General features: G+C 37.8%; 1 protein-coding gene across 2 annotated transcripts in view; it reads right to left on the bottom strand.

The window, feature by feature from the left end:
- Nucleotides 1-14,787, bottom strand: part of DENND1B (DENN domain containing 1B) — a 265,647-nt gene that overhangs the window by 127,359 nt on the left and 123,501 nt on the right. The window contains exons 6-10 of one of the 2 annotated variants that reach the window (XM_075936693.2): nucleotides 13,857-13,926; nucleotides 12,430-12,510; nucleotides 8,327-8,386; nucleotides 6,504-6,557; nucleotides 1,945-2,055 (exon numbers count right to left, since the gene is read on the bottom strand). In XM_075936693.2, coding sequence (XP_075792808.1) covers nucleotides 1,945-2,055; nucleotides 6,504-6,557; nucleotides 8,327-8,386; nucleotides 12,430-12,510; nucleotides 13,857-13,926 — 376 coding nt within the window. The remainder of the gene's footprint in view (nucleotides 1-1,944; nucleotides 2,056-6,503; nucleotides 6,558-8,326; nucleotides 8,387-12,429; nucleotides 12,511-13,856; nucleotides 13,927-14,787) is intronic. The other variant, XM_089780568.1, reaches the window with a different exon arrangement.

The raw sequence follows: 14,787 nt of genomic DNA, 5'->3' as shown, positions 1-14,787 counted from the left end.
ATTAGGGCTCCTTTATGTCTATTATAGGTCTTAGCAACCAAGCTTGCAGCTGAATTGGTAAATTACAAAGATGTCTTTAATTCTGCCTATTGCCTGACTCCTCTGGACTTCAGAACATAGGTCAGAGTTTGGACAGCTAGAGGGTGAGGATGTTTTCTGAGAAGGAACCACCATTTTAGAATTCTCCTCCCTTAATGATTTGACCAGGTTCAAATTTGTTGTTCACTGTGAGATGCTTACATGTTGTCCTACAGTTTTCCAGGGAGGTGGGATAGGTAAAGTGATGGAAAGATGATTATATGAAATCTTGGTTTGGGTTTGGGAAGGCTAGGAGTAGTTTTGTGTTTGGACATCAGTTCAAACAGTTTACTATTTCTCTTTTATTGAAAAGTTTTGTAAAAACAGCCATTCTCTCAATGGATGCATTTTAGATAAATACAAATAAATATTGGACTGTATGTCTAAAATGGGTGATTCTAGCCTATTATGCATTTAAAGGAAAATATGTAGCTTTTAAAAGTCAAAGGCATTGGGATTTGAACAGAAGAATTTTTTTTATAAGCTTACTATACTTACATTATCAACTGCTTTCTAAAAACTACACATCATTCATTCAATATCAATTTTAATGGGTTATTTAGCTTGGCGCTGCTCCTGCAGCGTGTTGCCTGTAAGCAAACTGCTGTTCTTGCATGAAGACCTACTAAAGTCACATTGGGATTCTATATGGAACAGCAGCCTACACAAGTTGTATATTTGGGAACTTGTGATGTTTTCTTTTTCTTTTTTAATTGTAAGAACTACTCCTACTTACGAGCACCCTTTGGCAACACAACTTTCCCCACCCCACAAAATTTCCTTTTTGGCTCAATGGAATTTAAATTACTCTCTATATACGATATATTTTCTGAGCTCTCAAAAACATTATATAACACAGAAATTTGTTTTTAGAATCAAAATAGTGATGCATTAGCTTTCATCTATAAACCTCCAAAAAGTTGTTCTGAATTGTGTTTATAAAACTGCATCTAAATGTTGCACCTGACCAAAATAACAGTTCACTTACTCTTTTATAAAACTAGTAATGTTGAATTACTACTATGGAAATGTGTCAGACAAAAGGCTTTATTGCAGCACCTCGTAAGTGAAATAAAAGGATTTTCTGCGATTGAATTTTAACAAAAGATTCAAGGTACTAAATAACTAATATACCTATGAAGCAAATTGGTTTGTAAAATGACAGCCACATGCAACCTGAGTTAACCTCTTGAGCATACATCAAACTATAAGAAAATTACAAAGCCTCAACCTTTACTCTGAAGTTTGAAACAAAAGAATATTTAGGTATGTTTTTGTAACCGAACAGATATTCATTCATTTCTCTAGTCTATACTGACAAAGAAAAAGATTTCAGTGTGGGCAGTACCCTAAAACTTGTAATTAAAATACTATTTTGAGTTGCAAATTATTATCAGCTATAAGAGCTGTTGCAAATCAGAGCTATTATAGTATACATCCCAAACCGCTACAGTGCTACAAAGATGAATCTGCCTATTACCAGGTTAGGATAGCAGCTATTATCATGGCTCCTTGATTTCCTTCAAGTAGCTCCAATGGAATAAGCCAGAAGTGAATAATAAAGATCTTATAATAGCCCTTAAGAATGCTTTGTAGGGTAGCAAGCAAAGAAATGAACACTAGAGAGTTAAAGAACTCTCATCTCCTGATAAGAAAAAATAATTAACCTGACAATGTATCTCAGTAGGTCTTATATAAATCAAACTGTTGTACTTCAAGAGCCAGATTAAAACCATATATCAAAAAAGTATGTAGATATTATCTTACAAGTACACATGGAACATATCTAAATCTGCAGAGGTCTGTAGGTCTTTTTATGAAATGCTCAATATATTCTACTTAAAAGGAGACGTGTGAAGTACTTACAGTGCTTAGTTTGCTAGAGGTAATGATGATTCGTCTTTCATGCAACATACTGGCATAAAGTTGCAGCATATTGTTTACATCTACAGCAACAAAATATTCAGTAAGGTTTCTCTGTTTAAATAAATAAAAAAAGAAATGTTAACACAATGGCAATTGAATAGAATATTGTGAACATTATTTATAGAAATTTCTCACAATATAAATGAAAAATCAATCCTGCTAGACACGTGTGCCGTTTTAAACACAAAATAAAATTAACTTTTAAGATTCTCTTTTTATTTTGTGCATTTATTTTTCTTTTTGGGTGTAGGAGAACTCTGTACAAATCTAAAATGGAAACTCTAGAACAAATATCTGCTAGTTCTGTTTCAAACAACTATTCATTTGTATCCTGGGCTGTAGGTGAATATACATTACAATTTTTAAAAGTGCATTGCTTTGTAAAATACATACAAAAGCATTCACAAAGATTGAATACTACCCTAGTGAATTCCTCATTGTATGCCATATTGTTGTAGCCAGGATATTAGACATACAAGGTGGGGAAGAAAATATTTTTTATTGGATCAGCATTTATAAGCATGTCTCTCTCACCAACAAAAGCCGGTCCAGCAAAAGTTATAACCTCACCCAATTTGTCTCACTAGTAAATTCCCCCTCATTTATATACATCCAAGACATTTAATCGGTATAATAAGATTCCAAGTATGTCGCTTGATAAGTCTTTCTGAAGTCTTAAATGTATATTGAATCAGTGTGAAGTGCTGGAAACAGCTACAAGTATTACTGAGGGCACTTCTTGTTCAGGATCTCACTAGGTTGAGTCAGTACTGGGATTCTCAATCTGCTACTTTTGAATTTTTAAGAGCTCAGACATTTTGGCCTCACAAATTAGATCTATGTGGTATCCAGCTACAGTAAGGCAAGAGTCCTAGACCATTACAATTTCAGTAGTAATTCATCCAATCATTAACCTAACTTTATAACTAATATGCATATAACAATATAATTAATTCTATGAAGGAGACTACACAGATGGTGGATTATTTGGCCCACCTACCATTGCTCTGCAGAACCACCCACATAACAACAAAACCAGCACATACGACTACAAATACACATAACCCCTCACCACAGTACACACTTATCTGCCACCGCACACATCTTAAATATCCAGCACATCTCTCCCCGCACATGAAACGCAAATCAACACAACCATACACACCACCACCACCACCTGGGATTTGTAGCCTCTCACTGTCAAATTTCTTAAGTTATCAGTTGTTTTCAGCTTTTATAGGCATGATTTTATCAATTACACCCATGCAGTAGCACGGGCTTTCAGATACAGTTTACACCTGCCAAAACTGGGACTCTGTGGTCCGGCAACCTATGTGGTATGGCAGGACCACAAATGTTCCTGGACCAGAGAGCCCCTTGCTGAAAGCCCAGTGGCAAGAGGGCTGGTGGCAGCCCATCAGATGCTGGGGCCAGGAGAAGAGGGCCAGGGCCAGCGACAGGCAGCCCACCTGGGCAGTGGTAGTGGGGCCAGCACACTGGCCAGGCCTTAGGCAGGATGGCCAGATAAGGCAGAAGTGGAACCTGTGGTGGACAGGGGTGGCAGGTTTGGGGACCTGTGGCAGGGGATCTTCCTTGGTCTGGCACATTCAATCGTTCAGGGCTGGTCATGTCTTGAGGGTGCCAGACCAGAGGGTCAAACCTGCACTAGTATTTTTATTAATGTGAAATGGTAAAATGGATCTGACTAGACAGCCATCTACATTTCAACCTGACAGCTGGGCATTGGTGGTACCTGTACAGGGCAATCATGCACTAAGGACGTTAAAGACTAGTTGACTATCCCATAAGCAAATGCTTATGGGAAAGTCAGTCGACTAGTCAATTCTTCCTCCCCCCACCCTCCCACTTTGCTGCCTCTATCAGATAGAGGCAGAAAAGGGAGGGGGCGGGATAGGGTACTTCAGAGGACAGCACCTCACAACCGCGGAAGCAGCATTTCTGCGGAACCCGGGATCAGCTGTGAAGTCCCCAGCTGACCTCAGGTTCTGCTGAAATGCCGCGTGGAGCCCGGGATCAGCTGGAGAGTCCCCAGCTAACCCTAGGCTCCATGTGGCATTTCAAATTGGTAGCACAACATGGAGCCCGGAGTAAGCGGGGGACTCTGAGTCCTCCGCTGACCCTGGGCTCCATGAGTATGCTTCCACTTTGAAATGCACAAGAGCCCCTGCTGGGGACTCTTGTACATTTCAAAGCTGGCATGCCTGCGTGCAGCCCGGAGTCAGCATGACTTCCCGCTGGCCCCAGGCTGCACACATGTTCCACACTCCTCCTTTAAAATGTACAAGAACCCCAGTGGGAGCTCTTGTACATTTCAGAGGAGGAATACAGAAATGCCTATCAACTGGTCAAGTAGTTGATGGAAATTCCATCAACTATTTGACTAGTAAATTAACCACAATTTAACATCCTTATGCACCCCACAATGGGCTGAGTTCCATAGTTTAGGGTATGCTATGGTTTGTGAAGACAAGGAAATCAACAGAGGCTAACAATGGTCAGTTAGGCTTCTCCAACCTTTAAGGCTAGTGTGGCCCAGGGTCTGTGCCCACAATTCACTAATTACAGGGCAAGGTCTGAGGAATCTTAATTTTGTATGTCCTGAACTGAACAGGAAAGCAGCCATCAGTCCCCAGCCAGGGGATTCAAAGTGCAATGAGAATTTCTTCCTGATATCTATCTCACGTTTCCCAATGGCCACAACTTAAGTGTGATTGCATACACATGCAAATAGATATGCAAATATATGCTTTCACTCTGACAGGCATGAATACAAAGATCAAGCCTTAAGCTGCGGCACCAGACCCAAACGTGGCCAGTGTGAGCCAGTCAGCACCTCTCTGGCTCTGCCCACAGGGCTAATCAGCCAGCACTTCCCACAATGCCTCGGCGCTCCCAGCACCTCCTCCCTGGGGGCTAGAAAAGCCGACACCCTGCCCTCTGTTCCAGCCAGCCTGTCCACTTATGTCTTTACTCACCCCACTTGGGAGACGCCTCGCCATTGTGGAGCATGTTCCCAGTGGAGGCCTTGCTCAAAGGATCCCACCCACGGGCCTCATGTAAACGCAAACTGCACCACAGGCCGCAAACCAATAGGCTGCGGGCCACATGTAGCCCACGAGCGGCATGTTGAGTAGCCCTGCTCTACAGCTTGAGCTAAAAACCAGTTGGGTCTCTGCTAAGGTAGTAGAGGAAATCACAGAAAGAAACTCTCTCTCTGTACATGGTCAAAGTGACACTACATGGGACATAGTCTGTAACCTTAAAAACAATTTTTTAAAGAAGCAGTCCGATGGCACATTAGAGACTAACAAAAATATATGTATAGTATCATAAGCTTTCATGGGCAAAACCCACTTCTTCTGAATAGATGATATTGAGTAGAGAAAAAAAAAGGCGACCCTCAGAATAAGAATAGGACAATATACCACACTTACAAGGTGTGTACTTTACATTTGCCCCATCTGTTTATTTTCCATGTAAAATCACAGCATCTTATTATTTATTCTCAGACTGAAAGGATGGGACACTTACAAATGAAATGAGAAGGAAAGAGCTAGTAGAGAAAGGCATCTCTCATTTCCTTTCCTTTCTATGAACTATTAATCAAATGCATCCCTTGCACAGCCACCACAGCATTTATTCACACTGACACAGATCTGAAAAACTTTAGTGCATCAATATTCTACTATGGGCATCATAATTTCTTCAAGTTACCATGGGGATTTAATTTTCTGGGTGTGTGAAACTGTAGCAAATAGCTGGCTATACCATACATGCCCTTTATCCTACATTTAAATACAAGATTTAAAGAAGGTGGGTTATTTAAATAAACTACACTTTCATTGGTTAACTATTAAACAAGCAGTCAGGTACACACACTTATGGATCACAGACACTACATTTACAGCCTGCTTGCTTAATGTATTTATCTGCTGTCTATCGCATATCTCAATTCTATAGAATTCAAATCTTCTTAGGCAGTTTGATAACGACAGCAATCAGATAAATAAATTGCTTCCATTCTTCTCAATGGGATTTTAATTCTAGCACTTAATTATGCAATGGGTGGGCAGATATTCAAATAAGTTGCAGAGAAGATTTGTATACAGTATTATCCGAAGTGAACAAACAAATTGGGTACCTGAATAATCAAATGATCAAACAACGTACAGAAATAGTGGTAGTCATAAACATATCTTGTATAATTTTTTACCACTCAATATTGCTGATATTCTTTCAATAACTAACGATTTTGTAATTAATCAAAAAACTGTATTCTCCACTCATTCTTTGTAAAATCCTGCTTTTGACACCAGTATGAGATCTCCTGTAGAAAGCAATATATGGACCTAACTTTGTAGTCCCAGACTTGGGTAAAAATTTAATTCAAGCACATCCATTGAACAAGATTAACATCATGACTTAGATTTTTTTTAAAACAATAAAGAAATATATATATTTTTTAAAACAATACTTACACTTTCTGGGATTGTTGGCAATCCAGTTACATCAGGGGTAATGAAGTATGAATGCTGATAAATGGGGAGGGAATAAAATTAATATTTTGTGCAGAAAGGGACCAAGAATATAAATTGTGTGTTTGTGTGCATACATTATAAAATAAATAAGATCAGAACACTACAAAAAATGTTATTAATCAAATCATGCATCATCGTGCCATTATTCAATTGCATTATTGAAATTATGCAAATTTTAAATACTGAGCCAAGATTGAGTATAAGAAACAGCAGATTCAATTTGGGACTTATGATTAAAAGTTTATGGCAAATAATTTCCCACTACAAAATAAAAAAAAAATCCAAATTTAGAGTGAAGAGAAAAATCATTCACCTACAAAAATAAATTAATTGGGAGAGAGAGAACATTGTTGCAGGTACCAGCTCTGCTCTATTTCACAACAATCTATACAAAGAAATATACGTGGCTAAACTACATTAATAAAACTACGTGGCTTTCTACATTAATCTATGACAAATATTAACAATATTATATATATTTTAAGGTTGAGCACCATTCAGGATGTAAATACAGACCAAATTAAACTCAGGAAATATGTAATTCACTAATTTATATTAATCTAGTGCCTTCAAATAATTAGTGAATGAATTTGGTTGAATAAGTTTAACATATCTTTAGTATTCTAGACTAAATCTGCTGAAGAAAATACTTGTTTATCCCATTTTCTTAGTAAGCCTGTACTCTACAATTTAAAATATCTCTGTTCTTATACATGTATTTGAACAGCCAACATAAAAGTAAAATGTACTTCTTTTCAAACTTCCAAAAGATTAACTAGAACCTGATGAATTTTAATATATCTTGTGTTTAATCAGCAAATGTTATTTACTAATGTTATTTACTATATGTACATAGTGAGATCTTATTGCATCAGACTGATGGACTTAAAAGAACATTTTTCCCTTAACAATATTTAGTTTATTTGGTACTAATTAAAAAGTCTAAATGCTAGCTATATAAAAACAAATGTAGATATCAGAGTTATGATGTACTACACCAGAACCTCAGAGTTACAGACACCAGCATTGTGAAATGACCAGTCAACCATACACCTCACTTTGAACCAGAAGTGCACAATTAGAAAACAGGACAATAAAAAAAGCAAATGCTGTACAATACTTCATTAAACAAACTATTTAAAAAACCTGGAAAGTTTAAAAAATATTTGACAGAGTAAGGATACTGTTTCTGTGCTTGTTATGTTTAAATTAAGATACTTAATAGGAGCATAAAAAAGTTCTGACATTCTATTAAGTCATTGTTCAGCTGCAAACTTTTAAAAGAACTATCATGTTTTGTTCAGAGTTATGAACAACTTGCATTCCGGAGGGGTTTGTAACTTAGAGGTTCTACTGTATTTCCAGTGGAAATAATGCAGTTTGGAGTACAGCCACCTATTATGAGATCTCTTAGGAAGACACACAAGATCTTGTAATAGTAATGAAATTAGCAAGTACTGGCCCCTATCACACTTCTTGTGTATTTAAAAAGTGGTAGTGCAAAAAAATGTAGGCTATATAGCCCTCTTCATTTTTAACTTTTTGTTTTGCTTTTGTAGTAGGATTATAATTCACACATACTGCAGTTTTAAAATAAGCATAGTGTAAACAGAAATATGTTAATAAAGATTGACTGTTTAGACTAGAGAGCCGCAGAATAATCATTTTTCAAAAGATCTATATGTAATCAACTGAGAAATCATTTGGCAAGTAATTATTTCTTTCACCAGTAAGATTTAGGTAGCCAGTACTTTTAAACTCACCGATACTAAGTATGGCTGATTTTTCAGAACTTGGCCACTTGCAAAAACCATCTCTTGATTCTTATGCAACATGAGAGAAAAATTGAAAATTTTTTTTTAAACTAAAACATTAAATTTCATTCACAAAGGAACCGAAGCAAAGATTTCATTGTAAATAATTACTTCAGATGAATGAAAATGCTAAATGGGTTAGATAAGTACAATTTTAGGTTCTGATTTTCTAAATAATAATCCAAGCCTTGTTTGTTATATAAAATTAAGTAGAACACCTTAACAGATCAACAGAAAATACATAGTAGCCATGCATAAAATGGCATGGCATAACATGTATTTTTAGTGTGACTGAGCAAAGTTTAAGAGTGGAGGGTTTTTGCATTTTGTTAGCTGATAGAGTAGAAAATCGTATTACACTGTGTGCTATATTTGTATTTACCTCATAGCTAGACTTTACTATTTTATTACTCAACAACATCATCCATATCTTCGTTTCATATATTGAAACAAATTTCCTAGGTTGGACAGCTCTGATTTCACCCCCATAGCAACAAGGCAGTCACCAGGGGACATAAAAGCAGTTTATGTGCAGCTGGAGTGCAGTTGAAGTACAGGTATCAATAAGAGTCCATAACTTTCAACCACCCGCAAAAATGCTCAGTCTAGAGGTGCAGCTTTATTAATGTATGACCCATATATTCAGGGGAATGGGCAGGCCTGAAATATGTAACCGTCAGGATGACTCACTCATCAGATCTGATAAGTTTCTATATTCAGACCACAAATGACTTACATTTCTGATAAAAGTGAACCATTACCACTTTTTATTCCTTATAACGCTACAGTGCCGAATCATGAAAGGGAGTGTCTACAGAGCAACACAGTGTACACTACAGGGCTGTCAACTGCAGAGTTCACCAAAGCATGACACGTTAACTCCCCTGTGTGGATGCTGCTGGCGCAAACTAAAATATGTCTGCTTCACAGTAATGTAGTGCTTTCAAAACAAGATGTTAATGCAAAATAGGTACCTTTTAGTTTGTACCAGTAGCAGTCATGTGGGGCAGTTTGCATGCCACCCTTTGATGCACTCTGCAGGTGATCCCCCAAAAGTCCATGCTGCAGGGCACTGTACACACACAGCTTGAGAATGTGACCTGGATTCCACTCTGGTTCATGTATCTCCAACAGAATGCTTAAATATGGTAAGTTTTATTTGCAGAATACTGTATTTTTTACCAATGTTGATGTGAGACTGAAAGAACACAGCTTAGCTTCCAGATCCCAGGAGAAGACTGCGGTATTTTTTTTCCAATTGTCAACATCCTTTTTACTTCTGCATCAAGAAACTTGATATAGATCCACTCAGGGATAATAAACATAGAATTCCATAGTGCCATTTTTACAGTCACTTTTCCAAATATAACTGAATTTTAAAACTATTAAAATCCACAGTTTAAAACCTTGCCATTTACAATAGGGAAGAAAGGGATATAACATACACAGACATAAAAATTTAAGCCAAGCAGCAAACTAAAACAGTTCTTAGATTCTTACAACAGTTCCTGTTACCAGTGCACATGTATCTAGATCAAATTTAGCAAGGACTTCCCATTCAGTTAGATCAGGGCTGGGCAAGATGCTGTCAGTGGGCCAAATCCAGCCCACCTAGCACTTTGATCTGGCCGGAGACAGTTTCTGGCTCTACCGCTGAAGCGCTGCCTGGGACCCACCAGGGAGGCGTGAGCCCTTTCAACTCCTGCTATGTAAAGGGCTTGCACTTGCTGGGTGGCTGCTACCATGTTGCCTGGCAGCCGCCCTGAAGGTGCAAGCCATTTAAATCACAGGATTTGAAAGGGCTCACGCTTCCCTGGCACCTCTCAGGCAACTTGTTAGTGGTAGGGCCGGAAGCTGTGAGCCTTTTTGATTGGTTCTATTTAAAGGGCCCGTAGCTTCCGGTAGCAGCGGCCCAGATGGTGTGAACCCTTTAAACTGCTACTATTTAAAGGGTTTGCAGCTCCTGACCCCGCCACTAATGTGTTGCCTCGGAGCCACTTGGAGCCGTGAGCCAGGAACCTTTTAAATAGCAGCAATTGAAAGGGCTCCAGGCTCACGGCTGCCAGGCAACGGATTAGCAGCAGGGCCAGGGGCTGCGAGCCCTTTAGTGTGTCTTTAATTCCAAGCCTTCACTGCAGACAACTCTGGGAGGAGGCTAGCCCTCAGCACCGGCCCATCTGTTCCAGCTTCCTCAATTTCCATTGGCTGAAACTTAGGGGCAGGAATCCCAGGCCAAGCACAGCTTGGGATAGGCTAGCTCCCAACCCTGCCCCTTCCGCCCAATGCCCCACCCGTTCCGGGGCAGCCCATTGCCACTTCCAAAATTTCATTGAATCATAGAATAATAGGACTGGAAGGGACCTCAAGAGGTCATCAAGTCCAGCCCCCGCCCTCAAGGCAGGACCAAGCTCCGTCTACACCATCCCTGACAGATGTCTATCTAACCTGTTCTTAAATATCTCCAGAGAGGGAGATTCCACCACCTCCCTTGGCAATTTATTCCAATATTTGACTACCCTGACAGTTAGGAATTTGTCAAGTGGCCTCCCACATCAAAAATTATTGCATACCCCTTCTCTTGTGGCTCTTCTCTAAACCCTCTCCAGTTTATCTACATCTTTTTGCATTGTGGACAACAGAAGTGAACACAGTGCTCCAGCAATGGTTGCACCAGTGCAAATACGGGGGTGAAATAACCTTTCTAGTTATATATGAAATTTCCCTGTTTATGCATTCAAGGACTGCATTAGCCCTTTTGGCCATGCTGAGATCTCATGTTCAGTTGATTATTGACCAAGACCCCCAATCATTTCAGAGTCATTGCTTCCCAGGGTAGAGTCCCTCTATCTTGTAAATGTAGCCTACCTTCTTAATTCCCAGATGTATACTTTTAGCCATATTAAAATGCACACTGTTTGCTTGCACTTAGCTGATCAAGTGATCCAGATTGTGGCCATCCTCCCAGCTTGTCTGGATGAAGGAGAAAGTAGCGTGCTAAACTGATTTTGCTTTGGAATCCATTTTGATGAATACTTATATAAATGCAGAACCAATGCCAAGTGCTGTGTTGCAAATTCAGACAGGAAACGCAGTGGAACTGCTGACAAATAACCAAATGGACTAAACCAATTTAACTCAGGGGTGGATAATAATTTCTGAAGGGGGGCCACTTCGCAAATTTCAGAAGTGGTCACAGGTCATTCCAGAAGGGTCAATGCAGGGATAATTGGTTGAAATTGAATAGCCTGTTATACACAGGTCCAACTGGACGGTCCAGTTCTTAAACTCTATGAATCTAGGAAATTTTAGTTGTTTTGCACTGCTACTTTTGATATTTCATTTAGGAAACACTTATTTGAAAAGCAGAAATAAAACCTTCTGATTTGTAGTCACTTTCTTACATTTGCACCAGCATCACTGATAATGTGAGCTAGAAGATCCGCTACAATTTTAGGACACACTCCCACATCACCTCACATGGCAAAGACAAACTTGTGTGCAAGTGCACTTGTCTGGATCTGCAGAAACCCTTGCACATTTCAGTAAAGCCTCCCCTATCCTTTTCTGCATTCCACCCTGGCATGATCAAGCACAAGGCAGAAAGGTATGGAACTACAGGCAGACAATGGAAAAGCCAAGCTCAGACTGACATGTGTCCAGTCCTATATCCCTCCCTATTCAAGTATTCAGAAGCCATGGAGCAAATCTTGATACACAGCACAAAGTAACTAAAGTCACTCATCTTAGATATATGGCAATAAACAAGATATGGAGAAGCATCATCAGTTGTTATGGTAGCCTGCCTTCAGACCCATGCAGCAAATCTCAATTTCTGCTAGTTTAGGATTGCATTCCATATGTGTACAGATGTATACACACTTTTTATGTAATAAGTGAATACACTATGGCAAGCCATTTAACAATCAGAGGAAATGTATTGAGACATTAATAATTTAACACCCAATATAAGGTTTAATCTGTTTGGGGGTTTTTTTAACCACAAGAAACGGTGTAAATTTTTACAATGAAGAGACATTACACAGGATACCTACCACGCTTAAACTGACAGGAGTATTTGCCTTTGGCACAGGGTGGCTATACAGTGATTTTAACATATCATTCAAGTCATTTTCCTACAGAAAATATTTAAAAAGAATCAATTAGTAATCATATACAAATAATACATACTCCATTTTAATAAATATTTTTTCATTTAATCACTAATAAAAGCATCTCATAGTGCAACTGCTATGAATTAAAGTAGAAGCAAAATCAACTTTTATGACTCCAAGAATGATCATTTCTTGCAAGTTTTGAAGTCACTTTCTTTAACACTAATTTTCCTTCTCTACATTTCCAGATGATCATCTCATCTAAAGAAGCTGGCTGTGCCCACAAAAGCTCATGATACTATGAATATATTCTTGTTAATTTCTAAGTGCTACAGGACTACTCGTTTTTAGAAGTTGTTTTTACTATTTATTTGTTTAGGGCCAACAAGTACTGAGAAAGACCCAAAGGTAAAAACAGTCCTTGCCCTGAATGAGCCTTGTCATTCAAGCATGACCTCAATAAAAAGCCCTGATTATTACAATAAAATAGTAAGAATAAGACAAAACAAAATTTAAAATGATTTAATATGCTAACAATTAGACTTCAGTGATCATAACATTTTGCTTTATTTAAGTTAATGCAGCTGGGCTATTGTATTTTCTTTACATATAAAATGTTATTGTTTTCTTTAGTGTGTTTCTGATTCATATAACTTTTATCTGGTTATTCTTGCAATCTCAGCATCTGCAGCCAACAGCATATGGCTAACCTTTTTCTCTTTCAAAAATTACCATCTAGTTTACCAATATCCTCAAAGCAGAAAAGTATATCTTTAATACTTGTAATACAGACAGGTGGCAGTTTTTTGTTTCCTACATAATCCTGTGAAAACATATAATTGCCATGAATGTGCAAATTAAAATATGATTCTTGACTGAGTGCTGAAAACAGTTTCCCCTTTCTAGTCAAAATGGCAGTATGATGAAGTAGTTAATATGAAGGGTGAAGTAGTACATCAAACCCAATGCAGTTGAGAAAAAGTGTTTGTATCTAATAAACCTGAAATTTCAGGAACTATCCAGTTAATAATCAACATATCATCAAGTTTTACAGTAGCTTGACACTCTGCTCATACTTGGCCCAGGATTTGTTTACAAATAAACTCTAACACTTTGCTGTACTATCTTCTCAGCAGCTTTTTAAAATGAATACATGACATCAACAAAATACTCCAAGCAGCATATCCAGATTTTTTTTTAATTCCACTGTGATAGCCCCATCTATGCATGTGAAGTTTGACCTATGTCAAACTAAAACACACACATTTTTTATTTTGTTACAAATTTTAAATATGTTGTTCAAACATGTATTACACTTAATTTCAAGTAAAATATTTTAGTAGAAGTAAACATATATCTAAAAGTACCTGTTCTTTAGCCAAATAATCTGCCAGTGTATTTAACAATTTGTAGTATACCTCAAACCATGGCAGGTAACTGTAAAAAAGAAATATGTATTATTATATTATCACATACAGTAAGAAAATTATTAAATGTTTACATTTCGGAACCTCAAGAAAAATACAACCGATAAGCCATTTCTGATAAGCCATTTCTGATATATCAAGACATCAAGAATGGTAACATACAAAAACCAGTCAAAGACTATTTTAACCTCCATGGAAACACAGTTACAGACTTGAAAGTTGCCACACACAAACAAAAAAACTTCAAAACTAGGCTGCAACGTGAAACTGCTGGACTAGAATTCATATACAAATTTGACACCATCACAATGGGTCTGAACAGAAATTGGGAATGGCTCACTTCTTACCATAAGTAATTTTCACCTTCAGATATTCTCTTCCTCTTAGGCAAATCCACCCTGACTGAATTAGCTTTGATGTAACATTACCATTATTATATCCCTACTGTCTGTTTCTTTTTCTTTTCCTTCATGCATCTGATGAAGTGAGTTGGAAATCATGAATGCTTCTGCCATAATAAAATTAATAGTCTTTAAGGTGCCACAGGATTCCTTATTATTTTTGCTGAAACAGACTAATATGACTATCTCTGAAACTTATCTATCATTGTCTGATTGGGAACAGCCCATTACTGAAGTTATAGTCTGTGAATCAATTTTACTTTCTAATCTCTTTTCCCTCACCTTATGGAGAATGCTTTATTAAAAATAATAGTAGTAGTGTTCAAAAAGAATGAAATAGCATTTGATTCCACTGCCTTTGCAGCATACTACTAAATGCTGTAAGAGAAAGTCAAGAAAAAGTTTATTAAGTTCTGGAAATAAACAGCATTATTGGGGTATTAGTTATGTGCGTAAAAGTGTTTGAAGCT

The sequence above is a fragment of the Pelodiscus sinensis genome, chromosome 9, assembly GCF_052426305.1.
Source record: "Pelodiscus sinensis isolate ZL-2025 chromosome 9, ASM5242630v1, whole genome shotgun sequence".
Lineage (NCBI taxonomy): Eukaryota > Metazoa > Chordata > Testudines > Trionychidae > Pelodiscus > Pelodiscus sinensis.
Note: the sequence above shows the minus strand (reverse complement) of the source record. Positions and strands in the feature narration are given on the sequence as shown.